The sequence below is a fragment of the Sminthopsis crassicaudata genome, chromosome 4 (genome assembly GCF_048593235.1).
Source record: "Sminthopsis crassicaudata isolate SCR6 chromosome 4, ASM4859323v1, whole genome shotgun sequence".
Taxonomy (NCBI): Eukaryota; Metazoa; Chordata; class Mammalia; order Dasyuromorphia; family Dasyuridae; genus Sminthopsis; species Sminthopsis crassicaudata.
In genome coordinates, this window is record NC_133620.1 from 233,829,690 (window position 1) to 233,841,152 (window position 11,463).

General features: G+C 30.8%; 1 protein-coding gene across 1 annotated transcript in view; it reads left to right on the forward strand.

Annotated features, from left to right (window-relative positions):
- PHIP (PHIP subunit of CUL4-Ring ligase complex) overlaps positions 1-10,772 on the forward strand; it is a 173,548-nt gene extending 162,776 nt beyond the window's left edge. The window contains 5 exon segments of the mRNA XM_074310460.1: positions 885-1,037; positions 2,209-2,372; positions 2,856-3,118; positions 5,732-5,911; positions 8,238-10,772. Of these exon segments, the coding sequence (XP_074166561.1) occupies positions 885-1,037; positions 2,209-2,372; positions 2,856-3,118; positions 5,732-5,911; positions 8,238-8,893 (1,416 nt within the window). The 3' untranslated portion in view covers positions 8,894-10,772.
- The last annotated feature ends 691 nt before the right edge of the window (positions 10,773-11,463 follow it).

Consider the following 11,463-nt stretch of genomic DNA (forward strand, 5'->3'; position numbering starts at 1 on the left):
TTATTATTGGCTTCCTTAGAATATTTGCCTAGTAATACTACCATTAAGTCAAAGGACATACATAGTTTAGTGAATTTTAACAGCTTTATCATTATTATCTATTACCTACCTATCATATCCCTTTTTCCAGGAGCAGGAGAGCATAATGGATAATGTTGGGTTTGGATTTTAATTCTTCCTACAATTGATTGTGTAGTCATGGGTCTTTACTTCTTGAGTTTTTATATGCATTGTGAAATTGGGATAATGAGCCAGGAATGCTTTTCTCAAAGAGTTTTTATGTGGCTGAAATTAGGTTAACGTATTAAGAGTATAATTAGTCCTATTAAAGCAACAGCATTTTAATTATTTCAATATAGAGCTATGCTTCACTAACTTGCTAAAAATGATCTTTAGAATAAGTAGTATAACTGCATTCCATGCATTGCCTCATATTATGAAACTATAATTATATCCTATAGTTCAAAACTATTACAAATGACATTTATTTTGATATATTGTTTTATTTGTCATAACTACAGTATGAGCCCAAAAATCTATTCATCTTCTTAACTTTAAAATTATGCTGTTAAAAGGAAATAACCTTCATTTTTGTTTTATAGTAGATGAAATAAAGTAAGACTAAAAGCTTCAGATATGTGTGTGTGTGTGTGTGTGTGTGTGTGTGTGTGTGTGTGTGTGTGTGTGTGTAAATAATCAGGAGAAGTAAATATAGAGGCTGATACTACCTAAGAAAATATTTTTTATCTGGGACATTGAGGAAATAATGAAGTTGTGATTATTAACAGGATAAGTCTTTGTGCCTTTCTTACAACTTGCATGTGACCTAATTTTGAGGAACATTGATTTATAGTCTTGAAATTTTTTTTTTTTTTTAAATGTAGGATTACAGAGACATTATTGACACTCCAATGGATTTTGCTACAGTTAGGGAAACTTTGGAAGCTGGTAATTATGAGTCACCAATGGAATTGTGTAAAGATGTAAGACTTATTTTCAGCAATTCCAAAGCTTATACACCAAGCAAGAGATCAAGGGTATGGAATTAAATTTTCTTTTCTAAATGTATAACTTTTCCACTCATGTCATCACCTTTATTTATAAATGTAAACAACTAAATGTTTATAGATAACTATACAAAATACTTTTTAAATATTAAATTTTTTTTAAATATGCAAATGTGACTTATTAACTATGAACATTTCCATTGTGAAACAACAAAATTGAATATGAATTCTCATTCTTATTAGTTTGTACTGTCTATGAAAAAAGTGAAGAAAAATGTTTTCTGGAAATAAAATACTTCAGTTAATAAGTAATTTTATTTCATTTGCAAATGGAATAAATAATTTTCTGAAATTAACATCTTTTTTAAAAAGTTGTATGATCAACTTTAGTATTTAATGGAGGGAGGAGCGTTTGTGTGGGTAATTTATAAATGTAAATTTATAAATGTGAAAATTAAAATATTTACCTGATAAAAGAAAGAAAAGGGGAATTCTGAAAGTGAGATAGAACATTAGTGGATCTCAGTACATGGCAATCCACCTATTGTGTATAAACTAAGTGAAGCTATGACTAATTAGGTCAGCAATGAAAAAGGTACTATAGGCTGATCCTTGTGGATTATATGCAAAGCATTATATTCTGAATAATCAGACTAAAAGCTACAGTTCAAGGTTATAGGTTTTGTATATTCCTCCCCCCCCCCCAATCAAAAAAAAAAAAAAAAAGATAAAAACATAATCTTGACTAAAGAGATTATATTTAGGAGGTGCACTGGTTAGAACAATAGGATCTAAAGTTAGGAAGACCTAACTTGATGTCAGGCACTGACATTAGTTGGATTACCTTTAACAAGTAATTTATCTCTGTCTGCCTTAATTTCCTCAACTATAAAATGGTGATAATACCTACTACCTTCCAGAATTGTGAAGATAAAATGAGGTAATAGTTGTAAGGCATTTAGCACAGTGCCTAACACATAATAGGTGCTTGATAAATGCTTGTTTCCTTTCTTCTATTTATGGCATAAATCTTGTAAGTACACATTTTTAATTGAAATTATCTTAAGAGTAAATAAGTAATTTTTTAATCAAGAATTTGCTATCCAAAAAGATATATTCTATATCTTGATTTTACAGAAGAGCAAATTTACTTATTGAAAAGCAATTTTTCAACACTGACACAGTTTTCTTTTATTTATAGATTTATAGTATGAGTTTGCGTCTGTCTGCTTTCTTTGAGGAACACATTAGTTCAGTTTTATCAGATTATAAATCTGCTCTTCGCTTCCATAAAAGAAATACAATAACCAAAAAGAGGAAGAAAAGAAACAGAAGCAGCTCTATTTCCAGTAGCACTGCATCAAGGTACATAGTTATTTCTTTTTTTAAAAAGCATGAAATGATCCATAAGTTTGACATCTGAGTGGTTAAACTTGGTGTGTGTTTTTTAATACTTCCTTTACTATTCCCTATATTGCAGAATGATATATTTGACATGCAAGTTCCTTTGATGTGGAGGATTTTTAAACTTTAACTAAAGTTATACTAGTGTAAGTGCTTAAATTCAAATAACTGCTAAACACAGTAAAACAGCATTTTTAGGGTAGTGATGACATCATGCCTTTTTTTTATCATGTATAACTATAGCATTTACAGTGATCTTTCACTAGGCTCACCTATCTGAGGTTCACTACTTCTTAAAACTCAAATGCCATGTTTAACATTTCATTACAGTATAATGGATTTTGGATCCTACAGTATTTTACAAGTTGTGTATACATATATGTATTCATCGTCATGTACCTCCAAGTGACCATGTGTTACAAGTTTCATTTTTTAAATTTACAGCCCTGAAAGGAAAAAAAGGTTGCTGAAACCTCTCCTGAAGGCAGATATCTCTACCTCTCCATTTTCTACACCTTCACGAACAATTGCCCCAAGACACAATGCTGTTCAGATGAATGGAAAAACGATAGAGTCCAATTCTGTGGTGCGAACTAGAAGCAACAGAGGATTTACAGACCTTATTGTAACTGAGCAACCATCTACTTCTTCAGGAAGCAAGCCTTTGATTTCAAAGCCTAATGTTTCTGTGATACCTGGGAAAACAAGTGAGTCAAGTCATTCATAATTTCTAAGTTGAAGATTACTTAGTAAAAAAAAAGATTTCCCTGTGAACTTGTATCTAAATTATCTAAGTTCTTTTCTCTTCGTACCTTGAAAATTAAAATATATTACACTAGATTTCAGTTATGTCTCTGCATATTTTGTGTTGGAGTTTTCAAACCTATCCAAAAAAAAATTTTTTTTTTCCTTTTTTACCCATAACTTGTAAATCCTAAAAACACCTTAAACTTTTTTGTCTACTTCTGTGGGGTTTTTTTTAAATAGTTTAATTAGAACAGATCTTTTCTTTTTTTTTTGTTGTTATTGATAAATATTTGGAAATTTTTTTATTTGAGAGCCAGTTTCTTAAGGGCTTATAAGACTGGTTTGATACAATTATTGTGTAGAACTCAAGGACGGTAAAATACTTTATGTATGAAAATTTTGGATTGTGTTCCCCTTTGGTACAAAATCTTTTTAGAAAGATTTGTTAGCTAATTGAGTTAAAAACCTGTTGCTTGTCTCCTTCCTTTACTTCTCAGGATCATTTGATAATATTAACAAACCTCTTGCTAACAATGCTGTTTTTGACATTTTCTAGTACATTATGATAGTATAGATAGTTCCTTACTTTGTCTTCTTCCATTTCTCCTTTTATCACATAGATATCTGTAGGTATCTCCCAAAACTTATCCCTCAACTTTCTGTTTTTTTGTTTTGTTTTGTTTTGTTTTTGTTTTAACGTTATATCCTTGATGAAAATATCCTTTTTTCATAATTAAATTTTTAAATAGTATTTTTTAAATGATGACTCCCACATTTATACCTCCAAACCTGAACTTTGATTCTATAATTTAGTCTCTTAGTAAGGTTTGAAGTAACCTTAGACTTACATATTTCTCTTTTTGTTCATGTGTATCCAGTTTACCAAATTTTGTCTAAATCTTTTTTTTTCATAAATTAATATGACATTATCACTTATTTTTTGTTAGTTTGCATCTATATAGCCCTTTAAAGTTTGCAGAGTACTTTATATGCATTATCTCAATCCTTGTTTTACAGAGACAGAAACTGATATTCAGAGTTTCTTATAACAACAGTTTTAGAAGAAAGGTTTAAAACTCAGATCTTCTTGACTTGAAATCCAACCCTATTGCATCAGAATTTATAACTTCTTTTTCTACCCTTTAGAATCTGACCTGAGCATGTTCTGTCCTCCCACAAGCTGTCTTACTTGCTATTTCTCATACATGAAATTGCATCTCCTAAAACCTCTGTGCTTTTACACAGTCATCCATTCTTGGAATCACTTTTATTTCTTAAAAATATTTATTTCTTAAATATTTATAAATATCTTAAATATTTATTTCTTAGAGATCTTTTAGTTGTTAGTATTTACTTATGTTTGCATATTTCTTACTCAATACAATGTAAGGTTCTTGATGATGGGGATTGTTTCCTTTGTATCTTTTTAACCTCAGCACCTATCATTATCTGTCCCTGGCATATACATATTTTTTAAAATATTTATTGAGATCTTTTGTTTTACAATTCTAGATTTCTCCTTGTACCCCTCCACTTTCTAGAGGTCCATCTCTTCTAACCAAGAGTTTTAAAAAGAAAGAAAAAAATAATCAAGTCCAATCAGTACATTTTAAAATCTGACAATATATGCATTGTTCTACAACCATGGGACTTCTTCTTGTACTTTCTTCTCAAAACACCTTGCTTTGCAGAGGAGTGAGGAAAAGTGTATTCTCTTGTCTCTTCTTTGAGGCTAAGCCTCTTCTTTGAAATTCAGCAACATTTATTTAATAAATGCTTTTACATTGCTTGATTAGCCTCTCTGAAATTAGTGACCAAAAATAACAACAATAATAATAGCTATCATTTATATAGAGCTTACTGTTTGCCAGGCATTTTGCTAAGTACTTTACAATTATTAATTTCATTTGATCCTCACAAATAAGCCTGCAAGTTAAATGCTATTGTTATCCTCATTTTATGGAAAAGGAAACTTGAGACAAAAAGAGTTGTGACTTGTCCAGGATCAATCACATAGTTAAGTAACTTTTTGAGGCTGAGTTTTAAATCAAGTACTCCATTGGACTCTAAGCCCAATGCTTTATCTATTATGCCATCTAGCTACCTTGAAAATAACACATTGACACTGGACCAGTATATCAAAAGTCCTAGCAGTTTGTCACTCTTGTTGTAAGTTGCAGTAGCTAGTATTACCTTTGGGAACATCAGATTATTATTACACTATAATGAATTATTAGAACCCAACTTTAATGAATGGATGAATTATTATAAATATTGTCCTAGAGCTTTCTATCAAATTAGAGCATTTCTATTTCTATCAAAATAATATAGAACAGCTTCTCATATTTCTTAATGGTCACCTCCTTTTTGAAAATTGAGTATTTTTAAGTAGAAAGTTGTATTAGCCCAAATATTTTGAATCTTATTAATCTGGTTGTGCATTAGTGGCAGTCTTAGCCTTCCCTTGTTTTCTAAAGGATGAGGGATTGGGAATTAAAGTACCTCTCATGATAAGTTTTAGTGAATCTTGACTTTTTTAAAGAGGTTGTTCCTTTTTTTTTCTTTTTTTTTAGTGCTGGAGAATACTACAAAACATTCCAAAAATGTAAATAGTCTTTCAGGCTCAAGTCAATCTAATTTTAGTCACAGCACTAGGAATAACTCTGCAAGAGAAAATATAGAGAAGGAAAAGTCAGTTAAACGTAAAATGAAATCATCTACTCTTAACAAGACACTCACTCCAATTCAGCAAGGTAAGTTGTTAACTTTTCAAATTTATTTTAAGATGTGCTAGAATTCATTAATAATACTGGGTTAGGTTAGGACTAACACTCAACTTTTAGACTGCCCCTATTATATTATATTTTTCCTGTGGGGAGTTGACATATCTAAAGGTATGGTTCGAACCAAAAAAGAAAAAAAAAAAAAAATTAGAGATCTATGTAGTATCCAATTCACTCAATTATGTAATTCCTAAAACTTATTTTCTTGCTCTATTGAAAGAATTGGCAAATTTTTTCTGAAGTTAAAAGATGTGTTTCTAAGCTTCTTGAGGAGAGTTTTTTGGAGGGAAGGGGAGGTTGTAGAAACTTTGTTCAGAGGAGATTCTGGAAAGTGATTGGTTGTTAAAAGATACTGGACATGTTAAAACTGACTTCACAAGATCAATAAATATATCCTTTGTCCTTTACCTTCTTCTTTCATTCCATGTGTGTAGTAAATCCTCATTTTTTAATAGTTTAGTTATTTGTTTGACCTATTTCTTCTCACTTCCAGAATTCTAAACTCTGAAGTGATATCTACATATTTAAACATCAATCTTCAGCCATAATACAACGTAGTCTTGCACATTTAATTTTCAGTTTAGAAATGGTGCAACCATACACCACTACTACCATAGTTAGCCAATTGTCTGAAGTATATTAGTTAGTGAATAATTAATTCTTTATCATTGACATTATTTTCTGCTTCCAACTTAAAAATGGGTTGTATTTTAAATATTCTATGATTGGTAATTCAGAATTCTGAATACATTTCCCTCCCAGAAATAGTTTTGTGTAGTGATTTGATTCCTAGGTCAGCCCCCACAAAAAAGGCCAGTTTAATTTATAATATATTTCCATTATAGTTCTAGTATAACCCCCATGTATAATAGTGCTTTTTAGAGAAATGTCTTCAGAGTTCCATTTAGGAATTCAAAGAGCAGCCTCTTCCTGTCAGCTACAAACCACAGCTAGTGCCCTAGATTTGTAGTCAGAAAGTAAGGGAATTAATTATAGGTCTTCCGCTTTGTGTGACCTTGAAGAAAATCACTTAACTAGTCTATTTCTCTTTCTTTTAAATAGAGCTATGGGTTAAATTGTATTATTGTGAACACTATTTCCATTCAAGAAACATTTATTAAGTGCCTGACACATGCTATGCTATACATAATATACAACACAAGACATTTTCTTAAGGAGCTTATGGCATAATGTTCAAGTACACCAACTTTATAACTTGAAAAGTCAGATTGATGCAAAGGAGAAATACAAAGTGATGTAAGAAATTTGAGAAGGGAATTTTCATTGAGGGTGTATGAAAAGGAAAAAGAATGGATTAATGGAGGTGAGCACATCATTTATAAAGAAGTATTCTGTGTGTCAAAGAAATTTCTGTTTTAGCAAATGGCCCATAACAAATTCTTCATTAACCATTGTCAAAATTAAAATCAAAAAAAATCAGTAGTTGGAGGGAAACAAATGAATCATGTATCTTCTCTTTCCTGTGACATGTTAAGAACACTTTTTTTTTATACTGGAGAACCTGGGCATTGTGTTTTATGTCTTAAGTCCTACAATCAAAATATGGATTCTGGCACTGTGTTCATGTTAGGAGAGTATCTTTACACCAAGATAATTAAATGACATGTGGAATTTATTATGAGATTTTGCCTTGACTATAAAGTCTTTTCTTAACAGTTTCACAAGTGTGTTAACAAAGTAAGTGAAAGAAGTTACTTGAAGTCACTTAAATATTAAGAAAAAGGATTGTGGGATTTTATTAGAGTGTCAGATTGCTGTCATATCCCTACAGTATTGACTGAATTTTCTTACTATTCTAGCCATCGTGTTTTTATGGCTCCGTCATAAAAGAGGTTTTGGAGAAAAAGTCTACCCTCAACCTAAAATAATTTATAGAACTGAACAAGAGAACATTGACACAATATTACACATGATTGTATCCTAAACTTTCACTTGATATTTGTTGTCAATGAAAATACAATGGCAGCTAGTGTATAGAAGTGAATGAAATCCTGTGTAATGATATGGGGGGAAAAAAATCAAGCTGTCAAGTCAGGATACTTTCTTAGTCTTTCTGACTTGCTATGTGGCTTTAGATTATATTAATATCTTATATATAACTTGACTTTTTTTTTCCAGTAGCAGTAATAGTAATAAAAGTTATCTTTTGGAAAGTTATGTTTTTATTATTTGAAAGAAGTAAAATAATAAGTTTATGATGCATTATGAGAGTTAACAAAAATGCAGATTCATCTCTGTATCCTATAATAATACTCTTGTTATTGTGTTCTCTTAGCAGATTGCAAGAATAATGCTTTGGCATCAGGAAGCATCCAAGTAAATGGGCATGGAGGACAGCCATCAAAACTTATTGTAAAGAGAGGCCCTGGAAGGAAACCTAAGGTAGAAGCGAATATAAGCGGCAATGAAGTTGTTCACAAGAAAAGAGGCAGAAAGCCCAAAAAACTACAATGTATGAAACAGGAAAATTCAGAGCAAAATATAGTACAAACCATCAGAGATGTGATTAATGATGAAGTAACTGCAGCTTCTTCAGCATGCAATTTTCTTTCTGAAACTAATATTGTAAAAGAAGATTTATTACAAAAAAAGGGCCGTGGGGGCAGAAAGCCCAAAAGAAAGACAAAGGCACAGAAGCCAGATTCAGACCTTATGGTTCCTGCAAGTGTTAAGATGCTAAGAAGAAGTAGTAGAAAAAAGACAGATGAACCTATGGATGAGGATGAAGGGTCTGAGGAACTTAAGGGCTCTGAGCCCCACATGAGAACTAGAAACCAGGGTCGAAGGACAGCATTTTACAATGAAGATGACTCTGAGGAAGAACAAAGGCAGCTATTATTTGAAGACACCTCTTTGACTTTTGGAACATCTAGCAGGGGGCGAGTCCGAAAGTTGACTGAAAAAGCAAAAGCTAATTTAATTGGTTGGTAACATGTACCAAAATATTTTACTTTAAATGATATAAAGCAGGTACAGTTAAGGAATAAATAGAATCAAGGCTTCTTCCTGGCTGCTATTATGGATTAGAGAGTGTTATAATTTGAAAGAATTAGCAAAAAAGAAAAGAGAAAAAAGAACACTTCTTTAAAGAAATATATATTTTAAATGTTTGCTATTTATTGCCCTCAAATAGGTTATACATTTCAACAGTCATTTTATTCATGGTTCAGAAGGGAGAGGGGAGCAATTGAAGCTGTTAGAGCAATTCCTGGTTTATTTATAGAAGAGAAAGATTTGTTCGCACTGTGGAGGTGCATCATATTCCTAGTTAACAGAATTTTTCATGCTACAATGTATGTTTATTTTTGACCAAGCAAGGTACATTTCTATTGATTATAGAAGTCTTGTCTCCTAGGAAGACAATGTTGTAGAGTGGCAGTAAATTAAGAATTGTGTTTCCAGTAAAGATACATATAAAACCACCAAACTTTGCTAATCTTTAATTTCGATAACGTTAGAAAAGGCTTAGAACACAGACTTTTTGCTTTATCCCATTTCTGCCAAACCTTAAAAAAAAATTTCTTGTAAAAAATATATCCACATTGGAAAAAGTTTGACAGGTGTCTAATTTTTCAGACCTTGATTCTTATATCAATCACTAAATCTCTGTTTATTGTGCCAAAGACTGAGCATCAGTGCAGTGGGAAGCCTGTTTTTGACTCTCTATACAGCATAGTTTTCAACAATGAAAAGGGCTGTATATTACTCTTAAGTAGAAAGTTACTTAAAATTGTGCTAAAATTTATCCTTTTGGTACTTAAACATGCACTGGTGGGAGTCCTTTGACAGAGATGTTTTAGGCAAAATATTTAAGTGGTTAAAGGATTCAAGGAAATTACAGGAAAGGTATGGAATTTGCTGTTTACGTGATCTGGATTAATATCATTTCTACACCATTAGGCATTTACTAGGCTAAAATGACTTACAAAGAAATGTGTCTGTGTGTGTATGTGTATATGATAGATGCATATATAAAAAATATATACAAACACATACGTATACAATATTACCCAGGTAAAATTCTTTTCAGGATTTTTTAAATAGCACTAGAATAAAATAATTTGAAATGTCATACTTTATAGTTTAATTTTAAGGGGAAGATTGGTTATTTTCAATTATAAAGGTTAAAGTAGGCCAAATCACTTTTTATGCAATCATGTTTTATACAGTGGTCTCATTGCACATTGTGTTTTTTCTGCACTTTTTACGGTATTCTTATCACGCTGATAGAAGTCAATATACACCCTAAAGAAAAATTCCATTTAATGATTGTGCCTTGTATTCTAATTTTTTTTTTTTTGCATCTTTAGTAAAATTAAGTTGTCTATTGTAAATGATAACTATATGACTTAGGGGAATGTATTGCTATATGTACTGCTATGGAAAAGGAAAGCAGTTATTTATTTGTTTATGGTACATTTAGTTATTTTATACCTTAAAAACCAACTTAAAATACCATTTCTGTTAAAAAAAATGTTGTCCATTACAAGAAAAATTTAAAGGATGTAGTATTTTCTGAGGACTGGTATGGTACAAAAATGTAACCAAAATTTTCAGATACTACATTTTTGAAATGGAATTAGGAAACAGTGTATTATCATAACCCAGTTGTGGAAGAATAAAGGTCTTTAAATTGAATGTTGCCAAATTAAATTGCATAGTAATCTTTATATATTCTGGTAATGTTAAATATTAGCTGTCATTTAATTGTTCTAAAGAAAAATAATAGTTGATATATTTGGAAGTTTTAGGTTAAGTTTGTGCAAAAATCCTCATGTAAAATTAAGTAAAACCATTTTCCAAATTTTGACTGGGTTGCCATGATTTTACATTTTGGAAGAAAAAAAACTAATTTGAAAACTTTGCAGGTTTCTTTGTATATTTATTTTTTCTAATGGTTATTTAACTATTCAGTTAAAATTAAGTGGCTAAACCATTCATAATGCAAAAGGTGGAAGGATTGCTTGGTTGTACAGTAAAATGCAGTCTTTCAGTTATACCATTAAAAATAATGAAGTGTGTGTGTGTTTGACCTTTATCAAGGATTAATTTAAAAGATCTCATTGCTTTTGAAGGCAATCAATATCAGATATGTAATTTCCTGATGTTATCTGCATTGTATTAAAAACAGTAGCATTCATCTAAAAGTTCATTTTCTGTAAAAATATATAAAGATATATAGATATATTTTTATGGTGTGTACAGTCTAAAGCTATGAATTCATAAGAATGACCCATATACCATCTTGGGGTGTATAACAACACTTCTCTAGTACAGTGTGTGGGAATTCTAACTCTTGAGCAAAGAAATGAGTATTTAAGGTCTTATCTGCAGCACATATTCTTTCTGTTCTGCAAACACTGTATATTTATGACCTTAAGCTTACAGTTTTACTAGTAACTGACAGACACTGGTTTCTTAATGAATCATGAATTATTTGGGTCAGGTTCTTTTTAATTGAAATACTTTCAAATTTTTATTAGTAATACAATATATATTTA